At 40.4% G+C, this 22,532-nt stretch overlaps 2 protein-coding genes across 2 annotated transcripts; one reads left to right on the forward strand and one right to left on the reverse strand.

The window, feature by feature from the left end:
* Positions 1-7,605: 7,605 nt before the first annotated feature.
* LOC134638334 (cell division cycle protein 20 homolog B-like) lies at positions 7,606-13,745 on the reverse strand. Its single transcript, XM_063488841.1, has 11 exons — positions 13,731-13,745; positions 13,294-13,501; positions 12,641-12,750; positions 12,027-12,078; positions 11,386-11,502; positions 10,335-10,564; positions 10,134-10,228; positions 9,663-9,891; positions 9,212-9,337; positions 9,001-9,124; positions 7,606-7,703 (listed from the first exon to the last, which is right to left on the reverse strand). Exons 1-11 carry the CDS (start codon positions 13,743-13,745, stop codon positions 7,606-7,608), a joined length of 1,404 nt encoding a protein of 467 aa, XP_063344911.1.
* Positions 13,746-14,129: 384 nt separating this feature from the next.
* gpx8 (glutathione peroxidase 8 (putative)) lies at positions 14,130-16,694 on the forward strand. The gene is made up of 3 exons (XM_063489882.1): positions 14,130-14,384; positions 14,545-14,806; positions 16,074-16,694. The coding sequence occupies exons 1-3, from the start codon at positions 14,178-14,180 to the stop codon at positions 16,235-16,237; spliced, it is 633 nt and encodes a 210-aa protein (XP_063345952.1). The 5' UTR covers positions 14,130-14,177; the 3' UTR covers positions 16,238-16,694.
* Positions 16,695-22,532: the final 5,838 nt, after the last annotated feature.

The raw sequence follows: 22,532 nt of genomic DNA on the forward strand, positions 1-22,532 counted from the left end.
CCTGCTGTTTAAAAAATAAAAATTATGTTATATGTTATGGAGATTTTTTTTAAATATATAGATTTTTTACTGGAGAAAGAAGACCTACCTTTTTTAAGGATATGATAAAGAATCCAGAGTGGAGGAGCAAGCAACATGAGTTTGATGACCATCAAAACAGCAAAGATGATATCGTGATCTACTGAATTAGAGAGGATACAGAGACACAGATACAAAAGAGGGAGACGAGCACCAGTTTACAATGATGAGTAAACGGGCTGAATATAATAGAATATTTTAATTTAAGTTGTTGTCAGTTATTGTACACAGTATCTAGGAAGCAAGCCATGACACAAAAATAAACAATAAGTACTTCCTTACCTGTTTTAACTTCTGCTGTTGTAGGGTTACTTTGCAGGATGATGTTTCCACCAGTAACACTGTCAGGCCGAACAACAAAGGCAGAGATTTGTAGGAAATACTTTGTGTCTGATGTTAAATTGGAGATGCTGATGCTCATCGCTGCAGAACCATTGGTGCAGGAGTAAAGGACTGTCTCACATCTACTGTCACATATGGTCACATTGTAACTGTGTGGTGTCGTCTGCATAAAGGCAGAGATATTCCAACTAAGATTCACATGTTCCGCACCCACTGAGTCCACTGTCACCGACTGAGGGGAATGTGGACCTGTGGGAAGAAAAACAGTCAGAGTCGAGTAAGAGCTCAGGTATGGATCATGGATCATAAAAAAGAACATGTTATCAGATAGGTTTGATGAAAAATGATGGAGAAAACAGAGATTTAAATACCAGGTGATGGGTTATTATATGAGGAGAGCTAGATAGGTCAGTGAGGGGGCATCTAGCCAGCAGCAGAACCAGTATCTGCTCTTTTGTGGGGAGGAACAGGAGAATCCTGCCAAAATACTAAAAAATGATCTCCAGCATGAACTACGGTGGACTAGTACATCTATCTAAACTGGTTGGAGGTAGTGTCTCATGTTACTGTGCTTTGAGCAGGGATCTCCAACTTCAGTGAGCTGCGGGCCACTGCTGGCACTGTCATCTCATTGTATTATTTCAAATATTGTATGACAAGACAAAACTGCAAATGTGAACACAATTTTTTTCTCACTCTTAACTAACTGAAGCTTTTCATTGAACTACCAAATAAACAAATTGGTACTCTCTTTCTGGCCAGACACATTGCAGCACTTCTGCAATAATTATGTTCACATTTAACAAAATAAAAATGCAGACATGAGTGTGCACATTAGTTTTTTACTGCCAGTGAAAAATGTTTTCTTTACAAATAACTCTCTCACTGAACTAACGCAGGCAGTCCCTCAACATGTTTGTACTGTCTGCTCATATTGCCTTCATATTAAATAATTTTTTGCTTTTTAATGAACTTTTTAAGGAACAACAGGAAAGAAATCCCCCCTAACAAAAAGAGCAATTTCAAGGGCCAAATTGCATTATATTTCTTCACCTCAACATATGGGCCGCAAGTAGGGGTGACACGGGCTGGAAGTGTCCCCGGGCCGTGAGTTTTAGGGCCCTGCTTTAGAGGTTTAAACCAGCAAAACTATTTTAATAATGATTTTTTTTTTTTTTTTTTTTTTTTTTTTATGACTACAAAACCCGGGGGTTTGTAGTCATAACCTGGTTAGTGGCTCTGGTCGCTCTTAGAGGGTGTTCTCCTCGTGGCTGCGTGCAGCGGGGTTGGGGGATGGTCTGTGCTGGCGGACGTAGGTTACTGGCCTGGTAGCCTGGCTGCCCCTGAGTGGATCCGGGGCAGGCGTGGGGGCTTGGGGTTCGGGGGTGCTTCGTCTCCGTGATGGGGCTCTGGCTGGGCCTTGGGGGCTTCGGTCCTCGTCAGTGTGTCGCCGAGGTTGTGGGCGGGTGGGTGCACGGGGGCTCAGCCCTGGCGCAGGGGGCCTCTGGTGCATCGGCCTAACTGGGGGGCTCTTCAACTGGCAGGGAGGTTGTTCCATCCTTGCAGAAGTCCACTCTGCAGGTGGGGGAGAGACATAGGAGAGGTGGAGAATAAACCTAACCTGGGTGTCTGTTGTCTTGTGTAGTCTGGGAGATGATTGAATGTTGGGGTGGGTACAGATTCCTCTGCGGTGGGGTGGGGTGGGCTTCCCCGGGTCCTGTGGGGCTTGGCGGTGCTGCTGCCGTAGGCCCCGGTCTGGATGGGCCTGGGCTCCCTTGCCTTGGTGGGTACCAGAGGACGGGGGTGCCTACTGGGGTCAGCGGGGGAGCTGGCCCTAAGGAGGGGCATCTTGCCCCTCCCTTCTTTTCCTCCCCATCCCCGGCTGCCTCCCTCTTCCCGCTCCACCACACCCACCCACACAGGTAGGGCCTTGGGGTGCGGGTGTGTCACCAGGGTGCAGGGGAGGCATCCCCCCCCTCCCCTCTGTCCCCTTCTGGCCACCTGTGCCTCAATTTTATTCCACAACTTAGACATCCACATTATTCACACTCTCATAACACACACACATATATATAGGGGCTTGAGGGTGACCACGTTAACAGCGTCCAGTGGACGGTCTGTGTAACCCTACCTCTGGCGCCGGTGCCCACCTCTCAATTTTAAATCCATGTAGACATCGAGGGTTCTCGGGAGGGGCCGTGCTAACACCTGCTGCTCTCTGGCAGCAGCACCATGCCCTCCCTTGTTTTAAATGCACTTTAGAACAACACGCAGCAACACTACACATGAGCGGGAGGAGGGAGGTATGGGGTCTTCACACACCCCCGTTCTCTACTAGCTATCGGGGCGGGGGGCTGGGAGGAGGTGTTGGCTGTCCGATCGGCCTCCCTGCTGCTGCGGAGCCTGGGGCGGTCTGCTTGCCTCCACCCCGGGGGAAAGGGTCACATCTCTTGGGTCTGGGTGCCGTTTCCCCCTCTGGGGGCGAGGGTACCTGGACCCGGGGTATAGAGTATGTTTGGGGAGTGTGATTGTGTGTACATGTCCATGTATGTCTATCCCTACGTTGGGTGAGTGCTGAGTGTTTGTATATGTGTGCATGAGGGTGGGAATGCATGTTTGTGTCTGTGTGTGCCTGTTTGTCTGTGTCTATATGTCAGGTCGCGTCTAAGACTCCACCTCCCTGGGAACACCCAGGCCCTCCAAAGTGTGGAGGCCTATCTCCCCTCACCACACTCCCTGCCGGTAACTGATGCCCTCAGGGGTTGGTGCATTGGTGGTTCTTGGTGTCCGGGGCTGGGCGCTCAGGTATGCACCAGCTCACTCCCGGTGGCTACTTGGCGGGGCCTGGTGCCTGTCGCTCGGTCAGGCCTCTTCCGGGGCAAAGGGGGCCCTCGAGCCTCCGGCCTCGGGGCCTGCGGCTCGGTTCACTCTGGCACAGCTGGCTGCCGGCAGAGCCGGCGGGCACGCCAGTGCAGCCCCCTCTGGTTTCTGCTCCGTGGCTACTGGGTGACCCCTCGTCTGGGGATCTCCTCAGCCCTTCCCAGGAGGGTGGCACGGATGCCCCTCCGGTGGTACTCCTTGGGCTCTCGCACTCTGGGGCCTCTGGATGTCTGGAGCCTGGATCTCCTCCATGCCTGCTTCATGCCCTGGGGGACGGGGCTATGGCCCTCTACACCCTCTAGCAGACCGTTACATGGGGAAACCTTTTTTATACAAGCGCGCTGATCCACACAGGTGTGCACACGGGTGTTCACTGTTCGTAGACATAAACTACACCTTTCTTAGCTGCTACTTCAAAGCACATTGTGCGCTGTCTGTCCTGCGTGCTGCACAACAACATTCAATATTTAGTATTTACTGCTGTTTACACTTAGCTAGATTAACGTGATGGTGTTGTGTTTAGTATGTTGCTTTGTTTTTTTGCTTGTTTTCTATTCTTTTTCTCTCAACAGGTGATCCAGGAGATTTTTTTTCTTTGTCTTTGTAAGTGCCCTTTCTCACTGTCCCTTTTCCCTTCTGTTTTTCTTTTCCTTCCTCTCTTTCTTTCTCCCTTTCCTATCCCCCAGTCATGTCTGTCCCATCTGTAACAACTGAAAATAAAATAAATAATAAAATTTAAAAAAAATAAATAAATAAATTTTTTTTAAAAATTAAAAATTAAAAAAAAAAATAATAATGATTTTTTCAACTGCTACCTAACTAATCTGTTATAAATAATAACAGGCAGATGGATGCAGGATATAAACAAAGCACCATAACATAACCAGTAGAGGATGGGATCATTTTCTTGTGGCAACACACTCACCTTAGACAGGTAGAACAAGTTTTTAGTCACTGCATCATGTTTCAGTGAATCTGACTGTTTGCATTTTTTAGTTGTGTGGCTCATCTTTATTGAGTATCATATTTAGACTATGTAGTTACTATATTTGTCAATTTGTCAGTTTCTAACTCCAAAAACAGCAAAAATGCATTACTTACCCTGACAGACAACCATGTGTGGTTCCTTACAGTAGCGAGCCAACAGGTTCTTGTCTTTTTCCAGCATGGCCTCTAAACTTGCACAGCAGCCTTCATAGTTTCTCCTGTACCAGTGTTCATAGCCCAGTTGTTCCCCATTCACCCACTGCCAGTCACTGAAGACACTCTGGCGCTTCAGACCAAGCCAAAAGCTGACTTTTGTGGCAGGAGTAGCATTCAGGACAGTGAAGTACTGCTCCTCTGTGGTCAGGACAGCAAGGTCCACATAGTACTTCTGACAGAACTCCTGGGCTTTGACCCATGGCATAGGTCTTTGGACTAGGAAGTAATAAGAAGAGATCTGACCCACTGCTAAGCCATGACATACCACTGCGTAAGGAAAAAAAAACATAGATGAAGGCAGAGTAGTTAACAATAGCTATGTTTGGTTGTTGGATTGTAGTATAATCTATTAGACATGTTTTCATTATATACATTTAAATAGTGTGTTGCAGTATTTAGTAGAATAACTGTGTACAAGTGTTAAATAAATACGGAAGTATAGCCACCATTTTTCAATCTACGGAAATGCCCAAGTTGTAAAGACAGACATTAACCTTAAAGACGAAAATGCAACTGAGAGATTTGAGACTACATTTATATGTCATTGTAGAAGAGCATGGAACAGGGGGCCAAGGGTCTTCTCCCTCTAATAATCTGTCCTCGTGAGCAGCTAAGTCACACTTTAGGTAACATTAACAGCAGCTAGAGTATGCAGTCAGAACATAAGTACTAATAAAAAGCTTATTGCATCAGATGTTAGACTCATTTTGACATTTACGGACAATGAAACATGGAAAGACAACATGCTTGACTCATGTTAAAGAAGTTTTGCAAAATGTTACCTAAAATCGCCAGCTGTTGCAGAATTGCCGTCTCATTGCCAGACATAAAGTAGAATCCGTGTAGTTTTCTGGAAGGTGATATATATGTTTTTATTTCATTCCCATCAGACAGCTGACCATGAGCTGTCTGGTGTTTCTCAAGTGCTCCCTATAGTCATCCCATACTCTCTCCTTCTCATTTGCCCAGGACTCTGTTCGTGTGTAAATTTATAAAGCCTTAGGGTGATGCAAGAGGGGGGAAAATGGGAGTGTCTAAAGCTGAGTGCTTACCTGTATGAGGAAGTTTTCAGGAATTTGTTACACAAGATATTAAAATCTATAAATGCATTTGCTTCACATTGTTTGTTTTCCTAAACCTTTCCAGTATCAAATATCCTAAACATTACAATCTGCTTACTAACTGCTATTTGAATTTTTTTTTTATCTCAACTGGAAAACAGAAGATTGTGCTTGTTGGCAGACAAAAGCGTCTGGAAAAGCTCAACAATGCCACTGTAACTGAAGACTAGGAGAAAGCTGCCTAGCTTTTATAAGGGGGTTAAAAATACTGTGTAACTAGCTCCACCCTGCAGTCTATTTTTAGAACAGCCTGGTTGATAGTTTGTTAGTTAGAGTGTACTTTTTGACTTTCAAATATGACCCCGATTAAATATTTGAAGAACAGCAAACAACATTATTCAGGTTACAGACTCTCTTGTCTGTCAGGTCTCTGTATTACCCATATGGAAAATTATGCAAAAAATTAAGAATGATGTAAGGTTGAAGTACACATTCACTACTGTAGTCAATGGGAAATTGTTAAAAAAGAATGTTTTCTATTTTTTCCCCCATATGTTTGCACTTCATCACAGACATAGTAGTTTTTGCAACATAAAGCAAACACTAGAATTGTAAACACTCCCCCTAAGACACATCTAGATTCACACACTTGCCGAGTGGTGGATACTATAGTGAGTGTCTGTCAATTAGGAATGCATATTACTTCCTTTCAGTGTACAACATTTTACATAAGGGACGCAGAATATGTTGACCCTTTTTGTGCAGCCAGTTTATGCTGAGTGGAGCCATCATGACTTTGACCTGGTGTTAAAGGCCAGCATATTTGTAAAGCATTTGGGATGCAGTAAGCTCACAGAGAAACACAACTTATGCAGATTTCTTCTCAGTTCTTTTGTTAAAATTTCAGTTTCTTTGCTGACTGGGCTTCATTTTAGACTGCACTTGAGGCATGGTGCTGCTTTCAGCTGAGTGTTGACATTATTCATCTTGACCTTACATATCATCTTAGTCAAAAGTGGAACAGTGTAGGCTAGACTTTGCAGACATCTGAGGTTACAGGGACTATATAAACCAACCTCAGTCATTGCACGTTTGCTCCGACATCTCAGTGTGACTGTGAACATATAACCTATAAGAAATAACTCATGTAGAGAGGGGGGGTCTTGCTCTGTTTTTATAAAGGAAGTCTTCACCACAGTGCTTTTGCACAAAGTGTTCTCTTAAATCTTCTCTGGTCACACTTTTGCAAGTCAAATTTTGCAGCACATATGCTCACACACAAAGTCTTTTCAAGCAGAAATCTATTCTGCTTCATTTTACATTTAACTTAAGTCTAAGTGATTTAACTACTAAACACATAACTTTTAAAACAAACCACAAAGCTTTCACTCTATTTCTAGGTAAAATAGGTAGTAGGGATGTTTCATATCATGGGGGCAAGAATAAAAGCTACCTCAGGCTGACAGAGTGTATTCTACTATTAGGTTCCTAAATTTGATTTCATTGTGCAAAATACAATTAAAAAAACATTTCAGCAAGTCAAAATTTACAATGAAGACATATCAGAATGTAATATAAATAAAAACACAACAAACTCAAAGTGAACTCACATACAGAACAAATAAATGATGATGAGCCTTAAGTCAGCAGCAGCAGATTTCAACTGTTGGTGCTGAGCTATTTCATATGTGTACACTAAAACATGTCCCATGTCTGTCTTTTGTTACCTTTCATATGATAGTAGTCAGTATGGCATATCTGTCATATCTTAACTATATAAAAGATTCATGTTGTGTAGCTATTAAAACAGGAAACCTGTGCTACCAGCATGCACGATGCATGACAAAAGGTGTGAGCTGGTGGTAAACTGGCTTCGAATTGTGGTTGACATCATGGGAGGGAAATGTGTGGTCTCTATGACACAATTGCCAAGAAAGCAGCAATGTGCACTTATGTGGTGATCAATTGTATACCTATTTCTAACCAGATGCTAAAGAACTTTATTATCAATATGAATGTCACGGTTCCATGACGCTGGTTACTACAAATCCCAGATGTGAAAGCGCTGGTCCGCACCGGTGGAGAAGATCTGAGAATTGTCAGGGTTTAAGGCCAAGTGAAGGACTCGATCAGAGTGACCTGGTTAAAAAAAATAAATAAATAAAATTAATTATTTAAAAGAACTGAAAATCAGTTCTTGTTGTTGCTATAAGTAGTAAGAAAATGAAAAACATTAACAGGGAATTAATATTGAATTGTACTACCTTGATTATAATGCATTTTTACATTGATTTTTATGTTTTTTGATGGAATCACACCTCAAAAACCAGGATTAGAAAGAAAAGTTGACAGACATCTTGGATTCAGGAGATAATGAAATAAAAGCAACATGAAGTTAAATGGAAAAAATAGATAATACCGAAAACTGAACAATATAAGCACTCTGTTCCAAACCTCACTGCGCACATATTTGTCTGTGATTCAAACAAGCATTTCATTCAGTAACAACTTCTCCTTGTTTGCCAGTACAACTGAGTCAATCAGAGCCTTATTGGCAAAAATGAGAAGGGGGACTTTATGACTGTGGTTAACCAAGAAAATGGTGACTAAAAATCTGCCTACAGAATAACGGCCTGCATTGGTGCGACTCAATGGGAGCTACACTATTTTGTTTTTGTTTGTTTTTTTCCATTATGAAAACAAGTCAATTTCCCTATCTTATCACAACCAGTATTCTTATGGGAATAGGACTTTACCATAAGGGTTGATATCAGTAATTGCACTTCTGAAAAATAGCGCAGAATGACCGTCAAGTTTTCATTTAAAATATAAAAGTACAAAAAAACTTAAATTAAAAAAAAGTAAATTTTGAAAATTACTTGATCATTTTTTTTATTAAGTAAAATTATTCAATATTACACGTTAGCGGGTTGAAAAAGAAAGTGTGCCTTTTGCATTCAGTGCTTGGTTTGAGCCCCCCTGACCAGAAAAAACAGGAATTTAACATTTCTGTTAGCGGTTTATTTCTCATTTTTTCCCCCCTTAAGCCGTAAGTATTGGTTTTCTAACACCAGCTCACAATACTACAGGAAAGTGAGACAGCTCATATTAAAACTAGTAACCTTAGTTTCATATTCACAAGAGAGAAGCCCAGAACATGAATCACTCAGCACACGATGGCCATTAAAGACATTAGTGGTAGGTGACAAAGCTGCTGCACTGACAACAACTGCTTCTGTGAGAATATTACTCACTGTGTTATTGACACAGCAACATTTGTTCCTATGAGTGTGTTGTCAATGTGTTGAGACTAAGTTGAGATAGTATCAGACAGCAGTGCTGATACAATTTAATGTTGCATTAAACAGAATATTTACTTTATTAATAAAAAGGTTGTAGTAATGTAGAGCAGTCACGTGTTTTTTGGTTTTCTAACCTGTGAACTGGTAAATGGGGCTGAGAGAGTGAAACTCCCACACCCAAGATGTGACTTTGTGATGAGGTAGGCCATGACCTGTAACCAGATATCTCTTCTTTTCAGCCCATTGTAGAGAACATATCTGCAAATGAGGGTAAATAGTAATAGTTTATCCAGCATTTATATACAGTAAAACAAAAATATCCACAATACTGTAACTCTCAAGCACCTGTGAATTTGTTTGGACAGAAGTAACACAAGATGCTGATTGTGTGTCCCAGATTCTCAGCTCACCATCTTTCCATCCCCCTCCTGTAGCAATAATGTTTCCCTGCCATGGGCACCACCCCATTGCCTAAAAAAATAACACACACAAAGGTGGATACATTGACAGCATTTTTAAATCTCTGTTTACTAACCCAAAATCCTTACACATTAAAACCATTAGCCTCTTATTCACATTTAACTGCTTTGACGTCTGCTCAGACTCTGTAACTCTGGCTGTGCCAGCCTTTAAAAATGCCAAACATGTCATCACTTGTGAATGGCACTGATATTGTTTTGCAAGTCAGGCAAGTAATAAAAATCAGCATAGCAGGATGTGTGTTCAATAGAGTCTGCTCTATAAGACACACACAAGAATCGGTTTACTTTTAGCCTCCAAATCCAAGTACACAGACCTTGACAGCACTGGGCTGCTTCACTGTCATTATTGGCTGACTTGAGATTTTTTTTCCCATGATGTCATCATCCCAGATATGGAGAAGGCCTTCTGTGGAGCCGCTGGCCAGCCATTTGCCTCCTGGTGACCACTGCAGACTGCAGACCCCCTCCCTCTGGGTGGTTGCACCTACCAGAGGTGTGAAAGCCCGAGGGTCAAGGTGACAGATATGTCCAAGAACAGATCCACTGTCAGGAAAAACACTGCTTTTATGGACACTTTTATTGATTAAGTGTCTCCTACCCTGTCCGTGACTAATTCATCTACATTTCTTCTACTAAAGAGATAAAGCTGTATGACTTTAGCTCTTATCCTAAGCCTATCTATCCTATTTATTCATTCATTTATTTAGCATAATTCTTTGAAGATCTTTTCCATTTCATTATTAAACAGCACATTCTTTAAATACCAGAACAAACCAAATGGGTACCTGCTAAGTAACTGCTGTTTCCAGGAAAGAGCTCTCACCACAGTCAGGTGTGACAGCAGAAACCTCATGTTCTGCTTGTGTTCGACATCCCACAACTAAAGAGTCAAAGAGAGACAAAGACACCACAAACAGTCATCCTGCTTGACACTTCCATTCTCATAGAGCCCCCCATACCACATTTGGTTTGAATAAGTTTCCAACCTCTATGAGCTCATTTACCTGTATCTCCCCTCGTCTAGTCGCGATACTGAGGGCTCTTCCATCTGTGCTCCAGCACAGAGACGAGACCGACTGACGATATTGGCATCCTGATTGTGGACTCAGGTCCAGATGTCCAACCAGACCACGAGTTTCTGAATTCCAAATGTAAACTGAAGAGCCGAGTCCTAATGCAACCATGCCATTACAGCTGCAGTCGAGAAGGTTAGTGTCTGAAATGACAAAGTTGCAAAAACAAAGGACTACAGAGGACTATATTGTAGGCATAAATTATTGATGAACAGAATGAGCCTTAATTATAAACATTATAATTTTTTTGTTAAATCTGTTATATCCACCAAAGTGTTTTCAGTAAGTATTTTTCAGAAAAACAAAACAAAACAAGTAGCAGATGTTCCAGGTTGTATTTTTGTTGCCCATATGGCTATGCTATTTAAAATAATGAAATTTCACCAGCACACCCCAACACAACCACCATTATTCATCAAACATGATGGAAATGTTATAGCACGTAGATGTGCAACTTCTTAGTGGCCCAATACTGATAGAAGAAGAAGTGTCACCTGATCCTAATCCAGAACAGCAAGCTTATCAGTTTTAAATGCAAATAAGCCCACAAATAAGCACCAACCAACAGTGGTGAAGTAAAGGCCCAGCAGAGCATCTCAAGGGAGGAAGCACCACATTTAATCATGTCCATGCATTCTAGACTTCAGGCAGAATTAATGCAATGCAAAGGATTACTAGTTTGTTCAATTACTTCTGACCCTTTAAAAATGAGATTATTTATAAAAGTGACTATAATTCCTAAACAGCTAATGCAAAGCATTATTAACCCCAATGAATTTAAGGTGAAAACTACATTTCAGCCACATTTGGATTGTTTTACAGTCTACTGTGGTGTCTGTGAAGGTTCTCAGTCACCCGGGTCATTGTAGTCTAAGGAGCTTGGAAAGAAACATCTACTGTGGTGGTGTACAGAAGCAAAAAAACAGTATTTGTAAAAGTCATTTAGGGCTTCATTTTCTCTTACAGTAGTCATTCAGCAGTGATGGTGCACCCAACTTAACCACTGACTTCCCGTGCAGGCTCAGAGTGGCTTTGTTCAGAGTGGCAAATGGCTGAAGATCATATTTTCTTTCATCATAACCTTCAATGATAAAATATAATTTAAAAGATATTGTTACAAAACATACATTGTACATCTGCTGTTAATCCATTAATTTTCAAACGCTTTCTTTGTTGTGTCGTGTTTTTGACATAAATCAATAGTTGCAGCAAGCATCCACATTGATGTACATTAAGCACTTGTTGCATTAAACTAGAACGTGTTGAAACTAGTGATGACTGCTAAAGTGCCTAAGTGTGAATAAAGTCTCAAGAGAATTTAACACGTGATTTCTTTCAAACTTGTCTTCCTTATTGCTATTCAAATGTCATCTTTGTTGTCTTTGTACGCTACCAAATTTCTCCAGACTTCAAAAACTGGTGTGCAGTCTGATAAAGTAAACCTATAATTACATCATCCAGCATTCAAAAAACAAAACGAAAAAAAACTGCAGCGTGATCAAAGTATGTATTTGGGTTCCCCAGTATGACATCATGTAGTATCAGTCCAGAGATCATTCACACAATCATTTATATTTCTTTGAGAGAAAAAGAAACATGATCTACCTGAGCGATTGAGATTTTCAGGTTCTTGAACTGCAGGTCTCCACACCCATCGCTGTAAAACAAAAACAAAAAAAGGGAAAAGAATTATTACTATTCAGGTTTCAAAAATATCTAACATTAGCATATCATTGAAAGTTAGCATTAGCAATATATGCAGATTTACTTTTTTATATGCTTTAAACATCGATCTGTTGCAGGGCCATAACACAAGACAAGAAAAAGTATTCACAGTTAAAATCAATTCAGAATAACCAATCACCCACTGCATATCTTTGGACTTCACACAGAAAGGCCCCAGACTCTATATAAACCCAGGACCTTCATCCTGGGAGGCAGATGAGCTAGCCACCACACCACCATCTCTGATAGGATAATAACATTTTATTATTCTTATATCAAACCGATTGTGTTCTTTTATTTTATTTCACTTCGAGCAACTTTTGGAAACCACACACATACAAAACTTTCTGACTTTTTTCACTTTTAAATGAAAACTTCTATGTTCGTGTATGAGACAATGACTTGCAGAAGTCAGTTTAGCATCCCCCTCAAACTACTGCATCACAACCACACACACACACACAAACGAGGAAGTGCAGCTTCCTTAAACAAACCTCTTGTGGGGCATTTTCTGCAGCAGGCCATGTCTTGGCAGCGATCGTGCACTTTGTGTTCACCAAGTTAACAGACTCAGAGTGAGACAAGCCTCCCACCAATGCTGCCTCTGGTGAAATCAAATGACATCATAGAAAACGTCCAACAGCTCTCAAGTAAAAATGTACTGTGTCAGTATGATGATACACCTGGTGAAGATTAAAAAGAATGAATATTGTTTCTAGATATTGGCCTAGGGGAGTGCACGTCTGTGCATTTTAAAATCAGCAGTGTCATATAAGAACAGTGTTACCCAGCTGGACCATAAATATGTTGTTCAAGTGCAACACCAACAGCTTGGGTACAGTCCCCAGTGGTGACTAGTGTCTTCATGTGGCAGGATAAAGTTTTTTCGTTTTAGTTTGGTTGGAGTTTTTTAAACCAAAATATTTATCCAAATTACACAAACATTGTTGCATCTTTATGACATACACATTATGCTTTAAATCCTGAATCAGTCGTTTTTCCCCTCTTCTAAAAATCAGTCGTTTAAAACCTGACTTCGGGCAATATCTGAGTTTAATCACACTTTTAATGACCTAACTTATGTGAATATGCCTGGCATCAGTATTGGATTATTATCATTACTGAACTTCTATGTGTTGTTTAATACCTTGGATTTTTTCTCCCTGTCCTGGTTCATGCTTTCTCGGTGGAGAATCGAGCTCCAGCCTCTGACAGACGGTATCAAACTCGAAGCTTGGCTCACACTGCCGCCCAGGGGCCAGCGGGGTACTTGCAACAGGGCCTTCTCCGCAGCGCCTCTGGATGATCCGCCTCCTGAAGCATTTGTATGTGACTTCATGGGCCTCGTATTGTCCCTGAGCAGACAAATAATAATGATTTTTTTATACCATCTCAAAATAAGGTTATTTAAAATTAAGAATCTATTAAGAGCCCAACTTCCTGTTAAGATTTTCGAAACCTTTCAGAGCAGTATGCTAATATTCAGTAGTTGTTTAAATGCTTTACAGTGATTACTGAGGAAGCCACTGGAAAGTTTGTGTTGTTAAGTGGTTGCTGAGGTTCCTCTAGTGTTTATAAATGCACTGAGCATTCAGGCATGTTAATGTATTATTATTATGATGATTGTCATTATTATTATTATTAAAGAATAATAAGTTCCTGATCTCTGTTTTTAATGTTTTTACACATTAAAAACACACTGATATAGACGTCTGTCTCACTATTCATTCCTTCTTATGCTTTTTTACATTGAACACACCTAACAAAAACTAAAAGATAAGACATTGTTTAAAAATATACATTTTCAGCTGACCGTGTAGTCGGCCTATAGGATTCTGTAGTGTAGCTGAAAGTCGAGTATTTACATGTAAAGTTCACTTATTAGTAGTTTTATTTTGCTGCTGAGTTTCCGGTATAGTCTCTTGCACCGTTTCTCCGTCCAGCTTAACGCGACTATTTCCTCTGATCCGCCCCAGAACTTCTGGAAGGAGAGCCTCAGTTCAAGCCACGGTTTGTTCTTTCCCCTCCAAGATGGAGGCTTTGGGAGGTTATCCTACCAGGTCCTCCAACCCAAAAGCGAAAAAGTTAACTGTGCTGTTGAGCATGACGGTGGGTGTGGGGTGTTTATTTCTTCTGCAGACCCAGCTGGTGAAACCCAGAAAACCGAAGGATTTTTATTCTTTCGAGGTGAAGGACGCGAAGGGCAGGACGGTTTCTCTGGAGAAGTACCGAGGAAAAGTATGTCCACATCATCAGCCGTTGTTTCAGACTGAGAATAAATCTGTTTAACTGTTTAACTTACCCCGTGTCAGTTTAGACTTGATTTATTTTGCAGAGTGCGTATTTTTAAGAGCTTTTTAAAATAACTGTGCACTGCGCCTAATCCTCTCCTTTGCAGGCGTCCTTAGTTGTAAACGTGGCGAGTTACTGCCAGCAGACGGAGGCGAACTACAAGTCTCTACAGGAGCTCCACCGGGAGCTGGGCACCTCTCACTTCAACGTCCTGGCCTTTCCCTGCGGACAGTTCGGGGATACGGAGACCGGAACCAGCCGGGACATCGAAGCTTTCGCCAAGTCAGCCTACGGCGTTACCTTTCCTTTCTTCAGCAAGATCAAAATAATGGGATCAGAGGCTGACCCTGCTTTCAAATTCCTCACAGGTTGGGAGAAAGACTTTTAACGAATATCATGACTGTGGGATCACTGAGTGAGATCACAGAAACACTGATTACATATTTATACCTGCTCCAAGTGCAGGATGTATTTAAGGATGGAAGGAAGTCAAATTTGGAGCTGTCACCAAACCTCAAATACTTAACAATTGGTCTCACCTGTATTCCAGGTACAAGTGTTGATAGTCTAAAACCAAACTAGATTAGGCAAAGCCTACTTTTACTTCATCTGAGAGGAAAATAATCTGTTACTGTTGTAAAATGTGGAGCTGAACGTAAAGTTTTGTATTTTTCAATCACCCCAGGGTAATTTAATGAGTTTTTATGAACATGATGCACCTGAAAGAAGACCTGCAGAACAAGTCTATGAACTCCAGAGGTAACTGGAATATAAAGTATGGTTCTGATCTATTCTTTGATTACAAGACTTGATGGTATAAAATTTAATCAATTCAGTGTCATATCTGCTAAGTAACAACTTCATTTATGTTTGTAAAGCAGCAGAACTGACATTCTGCTCCATGCATTAGAATCTGTTTTTGTTAATTAACTGTATTTTTACAGTTAATATTATTAATATACAGTAACACAACAGTCGTGGTGAGCTATAATGATTAGCAGCCAAGGGGAATTTATCATTTAAATTAATGCTATTACAGCATATGAACATAAGTATGCACATTTGAGTTTTTTAGTATTAGGTTTTCACTTGATTTTCAGTTACAACACATACATTTTTCACTGCACTATCAAATTATATAATATTGAAATGATACTATAGGATTGTGTAGCTATTTTCTTTTATTCTTATTTTATTTATTTAATATAATTTTTTATGCATGTATTATTTTGATTTGATAGTGTCCACTTCTGTTAGGAAGTAGCTAAAAGGAGTTATTGGGGTTCTTTTTTTCTGTCATCATGGTACTCTGCTATTAAGTTAAGGCATTTGGTATTTTTGGTATTTTAGCATCCTGTAATCTACCTAACTGTCAGTGTTTTTAAGCATATTTTAGACCCTGATGTGTCTGTCTCTGTTTTATCCTGGTTTTACCTTTGAGGAATATTTTTTTGTCTTCAGTGTGTAATAGTTTGTTTTACTATATGGAAACTGACTACTTACTTGTTGCTGCCCATCTTGGGCAAACAACTTTAAAAATTGCTTAAAAATAAGATAAATTTAAAAAAAAAAAAAGAAAGAAAGAAAGAAATGTAGCATTAACAACTGTTCTGCGACATCTTGTTTGTTTTTCAGATTCTGTGAAGAAAATTCCAAAGTGGAACTTCTGGAAGTTTCTGGTGAACCCAGAAGGGAAGGTGGTTCGATTCTGGCGAATAGAGGAGCCCATGGAAAGCATCAGAGAAGAGGTCACAGCAATGGTGCGGGAAATCATCCTAAAGAAACGAGTGGAGCTATGATGGCCCCTAGTGATCGGTACTGGACATAGCACTGCTTTATGTCTGTGTTTCCTGAGCTGTGGCAGCCAGGAAGGACTGAACTGTTGACAGTGAGTGTTGCTTGGAGAGGGTTGTCGTTCCAGAAAGATGCAAGATGAAAATATCAGGCAATCACCGTGATGCAATGCAAGTCAGAGTGTGTGTGCGTGTGTGTAAATGAGTGTATGTGGGGGTGTTTATCCTGTGATCATTGATGAGCATTTCTTATAATAACCACTGCTGCAGCTGCAGTGGTTATTTAGCTTTTCAGTTGTTGGCATTTTGAAATGTTCAGCTTTCCTTCTTTCCATCTCTCCAGTGTTTACATTAAAATCTTTTTTTAAGAGGAAGCAAATTAACTGAGCCTGATTTGACTGATTTGAGCCCAGCAAACTGTGCAGCATCTATCCAACAATAAAATGCTCTCATAAGTATTTGATTTAACTAATGACTTGAAGGTATTTCATTTAGATGTCCTGTGTTGTGGGTATCAAGCGTCTTTCTTAACTGAATAATTAAATCACATTACACATTAGCTGCTAATGTTAGTGCATTGATATTAAGGCCATCTCCTTAAATATGGTGCTGATACCTTCCATGCTGTAGTTGATTTTTCTGAATATTTATGGCTATGAGAAAATAATATAAAATAGACAATAGAATCAATGAATCGCATCTTAGTACTAACTGATAGCAGTGAAGGGTGACTACAGACATCACTGTTGGTGTGGATTAAATGGACAGTTGGAGGGCAGCAGCAGGTGAGCTGGCACAGGAAGAAACTACCAGCTAACAAGACACTGCCTTCCAGACACCCACAATTCAACAGCTTCACTTTCATCTAAACTGTCCTTATAATAAAAAATTTATATTTTCTTTGCAGAGTTTGCAAACATTTAAAAGTCATATTGAATGGCTTTTGAGCCATTAGTGTGACCCACAGAGTGAAATGTAACTGTTAAAGTAGCAGAGCAGTGTGAGCTGGCTGAAGAAACGTCAGCTAACATTACACTGCCACCCAACCAGCCACAACTCTTCTGTCCATGTAAATGCAAATGCGTGGATTTGACTGCGCTGTACCGACGTTCAGCTGCTCATTTATCAGTATGCAAAATGTAGAATTGTCTCCCAGCTTTACTCTCGGCTGACTTCTTATTATATATTATAATAATAAGAGGGTTACGTGGCAGTGTCGGCAAACGTTTCAGGTGAGTTGACAGTAGCAGTGAGGAGTGCAGCTGACAGCTGTCGGTCAAATAGCACAGCCAGCAGCAGTACACTGCCGCACTGACACTGCAAGATCAGCAGAAAGAGGAAGGAGGCGGCCAACAAATGAAGCGGGAACATTTCTGATTATTTTAATGCCAGTTTCACTTTAGTTCCCCCTCTTACCTTGAAGGGAAAGTGCCGCTTTCCTGTAAAATCTCGCAGCATCCTCCTCCTGATCATAAAAACAAAAACACCACAAGCTCAGCTCATCATCACGTGAAACTAGTTTCTAACATCTTAGTTTATGTTTTCAGAGTTATTCACCAAGCTGAGAACTATTTCAAGTATGCTGTAATTAATATAAGTGACTGTGTGTTTTGGGTTTTTGTTTTTTCTACACCACTATACATAGCACATGCTGTGGTTAGAAAAACCCAAATAGGAAGAGTCCCTGTGTTTAGTGTTTGAGTTGCCTGGTAGCAGCAACAGCAACCGATCCTAAGTAACATATAACATGTCTTGACTGCTCTACTGAGGCTATTTTAATTGCCCGCAACTATGTTATAACTTACTTACCCATCTGCGTGAATCTTCACTCCAGCGTTTCAGGCGCATCTTCCATTTCCTTCATTTAAGCATGCCCCAGTCCCCACTATCTCAGTCCTCCCTATCTCAGCCCAAGTGAGGACACTGACCGGTCATGCCTGGTGCACCTGTTGTCTCCTCTCCTATATACTCTCGCTGGGCGGACGCCGGAGCGGGAAGCAAAGTCCTCTGCTGTGCTATTGGCAGTTAGGTCCATTTCCCCCCTGTTTTTAATTAAGCGGACTATAGACTCGCTCCTATTCAGGGATTCCCTTCGCGTCCTGGTTTCTAATGGAAACAAACAGACAAAGAAAGAAAAAGAAGAAAAGAACAACGCGGTAATGTTATAAAGGTGGAGGTACCTGCGTGTTATCAGTTTATGTCCTAACTTAGACAAGGACAAACTACTTCACCTTTATTTCTTTAGGGTGGTGTCAGTTTGCACACTTAACATGGTTTACAGATGCAGGCTTTTATTCAGCTTGTTATGTCGCTGAAGAAAGCATAATTTTAAATATGGAGGCTAATAATGATTATCGGCTATAGTTACATTAGGAAAAGGTAGGATCGTGCAGTTTGGCACCTTTAAAACACACGAAAATATAAGTAAATCATAAATCACAAATCCTGAAAAAATGCCAAAACGAGAACTGAGACCCTAACAGAGCGAATAACCTAAAATATTTAGCATGTTAAGAAATACAATTATTATTATTTATATATTTATTTATTGCTAAATTGTAGGCCTAATAGGTTGTTTTAGATGTTTGGCAGTGAATTCAAACATCAGCAATAAACACTCCGCAAACTGCAGATTTTACTGATTAGATTTAATGCGTTGTCATAACCTGTAACAGCTCCTCTGGTGGGCAATCAGTGGCCGTGTTTTGCGGGTAAAGGCCCTGTATCCGCGGGCCACACCGATTAATGAGGAGCTGCTCTGGCGCTAAGTGGGCCGAACGGCGCGAGAGCACGCACGTTCTTGCCACCTGCCACTTCCATATGCGCTCGCACCTCGAGTGCGAGCCCGGGACAGTGCGCCAGGTGCTCCATCAGGCTGTCATAGAGTCCAAATGATAGACACAAAAAGTTAAGCTCTCAAGATAACCCACAGTAACCTTTAATTTATCATCACGTCCAACAGAAACAACAACAAAAACGGCTCAGTGTTTATTTTTACTTTTAACCTAGAAAATTCACAAATCTGTGGCAGAGCAAACAAAATTACCACATAGCGTACTATAATCTAAATCTACCCAGTTCTCATTCATAAAATAAGAAAATGGTTAAACTAGTTTTGTTTTGTTTTTTTCATCAGTATAAAATGTATCAAATTTAAACAGCCTGCATTTTCATGTAATCTGTTATTTAGCCAGTTCATTTAAGTTTTTTAAATGAGTTAAATGTGAATTAGCTTTCATGTGCCCAGAACTTTACACGCCTGTATCCCACCACAGGAACAATACGTATTTTTCCCGCTGGACTCCGTCTGGCTTGCAGCCTCTCTCCAGGTTTGAGTTTAGTCACCTTAGAAACGCATTGTGCCTGTATTTTCCTTTCTCCTCCCGCATTGTTCCCCGCAGTTTGGCGGTAGCTTAACAGGTCAAAAGTGTCACAGCCAGCTTATACAATGCTTTGCCCTGTGCCATGCTCTCACCAGCGGTGCTGGTCAGTTACAAAAGCATTTGTTTGCTGTAAAAGTGGCTCAAGGCCAGGCTGGATGTCGAGCTCAGCACACGTGTACACTGTAAAATGTAATATTGTGTTTAATTAAAAATATTAAATAGGCTGAACTCAATTTTTATCAATTTGTTATTAGAACTCAATTTAAATAACTTACCAGTACTTTTTATGCAAAAACGCTGATAAACTCGATTAATTTGAGTTGTCCTAACTTAGAAAAACTAAGTAAGCTGGAAGTTTTGCTTCTCTGGGCGGAAGGATGAAAGATGTGTTTTGAAAATGCCACGTGACTACCGTCCTCCTCCCTCACGGATCAGTCCGCATGTTCACGGTGCCAGCATTTGTTATGGAATATGTTGAGGAAACCCGGAGGAGACTATTGTTGTCATTGCTGTGGATCTTTACCTGATACATTGACTTGGTGAGTAAATGTTTACTCTTATTCAAACTGATTTTGTGGCTTCTCTTAGTTTAGCACCAGGTTTATAATCTTGCTAGCTAGTTAGTGTTAGCCTAGCGTTGCTGCTGCCGCTGGGCTCATGTTACTTAAAAATTAACACCACAGCCTTAAAAACCTTACATAAAACTATGTCTGTGAAATTTTCTGTTGATCGTTTGAAATAAATAAGCGAGATAAGAGCCCAGACAAAATTCTTTGGGAGGTGCAGCCGTTAGGGGTGGGATAGGTGTGGGGGGTGGATAACAGAGCTCTCCGAAAACGTGGAAGCACTTTTGCAAATATGTGATATTTTTGATAAATTAAGTAGATATTTGAGCATTACACAGCTACATTCTCCCCTGAAAATATCTTAAAAGGTTATTTTGTGACCCAGAAAGGGTAGTCTGGGGAAAAGGAGGATCACATTTGTCGGCCACGGTTGTCGGAGCCTGTGCGTACTTAAGCGCGGCAATGGCGGAGGAGCGCGGCTAAAAAACTTATTACTATTTTCAGGCGAGAATGTCGCTGTGTAAAGTTCAAATATCTGATCGATTTATCAAGACATCACATATTTGCAAAAATGCTCCGAGGTTTTCAGAGACGTCCATTTTTTTATGCTTTGTGGCAGCTTTAGAACATCTGTGGCATCTATTAATGTCAAATCCAGCCTTTATTTAACAAAATAAGCAAACTCTATGTTACAATGATTGCACAGCCATTAAGGATCAAATCAGTTTCTGAAATATGTTCTGTTTTTTCTCCCTCTGCTTACTTCTTACTGTCTTTGAGGCCGATCGGGACCACAGCACTCCTGCTGTTGGACAGAAAGACATCAACTCAGTGGTAAGTATTTTTGGTTTTCCAATATATTAGCAACTGTCAGTGACATTTATATTAATCAGGCTGAACTTTAACCATACTTTAGATCAGCCTGTTTTACTTATTGTTTTGTTTGTGCTTTGGTTTGGGGAAGTTGTTTCTTTACTGATCTTTTCCTGTCTTCTGTTATTAGACTTGAGATATGACTGCACTATGCTGTTGCTGTGACTCCAGTTAATTCTACAAGACATGCTGTGTAAGTAAACAAACAACAACAGTTTGGTCTGCATTTCTTCAAACTTAGTTTAGAGGGTCTACACTGTATATAGTGAAGTCTGCAAGTTTTCGAACAGCAAAATTTGTTTTGTGCCCAAATCATTTTGCACATCATTAGAATGAAAGTTATTGCCCATGTTTGCATAGCCCTTTTTAAAATGATGCTTTCATGACATTATTGTATGTTGGGTGGTGGTCAGGGCTATCCAGACTGACAATTGGGACATTGAATGTCAGCTCTCTGGTGGGGAGGGAGCCTGAGATTTTCTAAATTGGAGTCTGTTTTATACCAAATGCAGAAAAAAATGTTTTAAGAAAGCAATTAAGTTCATGTTCCAAAAATATGATTGTTTGCTTGCAGGACAACAGGAGAGATGAGTCCTCCGTCACAGATGGTGTGGTCAGTGAAGATGGTCGCCTGCAGGTTCAAGCTCATTGCATCTCCAACCCACATCCACTGCCACTGTACTTAAGGGAAGTTAAAGACTTTCTTCTGCACCTACATTTGGATCACCTCGATCCATGACAGTCATTCAGGCAGTAATGCCTGGACTGGAAACAAGCATCCTTAAAATATTACAACATTCCAGCTCCTGTGTTGGAATGAAAAACAAATGTGTTGTTTAAATTAGAGACTGCACTTGTGACAGAACAACAAATATTTTATTTTGATTATATAAGTGAGTACAAAACAAACTTGTGGTAGGCCTAAACTTATTTTCAGAATAATTACATCTGAGACTTTGTTTCATTGTAAGATTATAACAGTGATGGCAATATAATTGTTTGTTGTTCAGCAGAACATGTCCAGTATGTTGGCTGTTATACTTTGTTGTGTTTGAAAATAAAAGTTGGGTTCATTTTAACATCATTACAAAAAGTGTTGTTAATTATTTTTAATCATATTCATGGTACCACAAATTGTTTTTTCATTTAGTTGAACTTGAAATGTTTGTCAGTAGGTAAACAATTAGTATTGTCAGAAAGTCAGAAATATCAAGTTATTCTTAATACTGCAGACTTGCAATGTATAAGGTGTCCTAACAGTCATCTTAAGTAAGCTTTACTTAGTTTTTTTGAGGCAACGAGTTTCCATAATTTTTTTGAGTTCTGGGAACTAACAAGGCTGTACAGTGTACTCAAAATGAGTAAGTTGCCCTAACTTGGTCATCTTACGTAAACTTGATCCAATTTTTTTGAGTTCTGGGAACAAATGAGCTTGTACAGAGTACTCAAAATAAATAAGTTGTCCTAACTTAGTCATTT

Source organism: Pelmatolapia mariae, linkage group LG12, assembly GCF_036321145.2.
Source record: "Pelmatolapia mariae isolate MD_Pm_ZW linkage group LG12, Pm_UMD_F_2, whole genome shotgun sequence".
NCBI classification, from domain to species: Eukaryota; Metazoa; Chordata; class Actinopteri; order Cichliformes; family Cichlidae; genus Pelmatolapia; species Pelmatolapia mariae.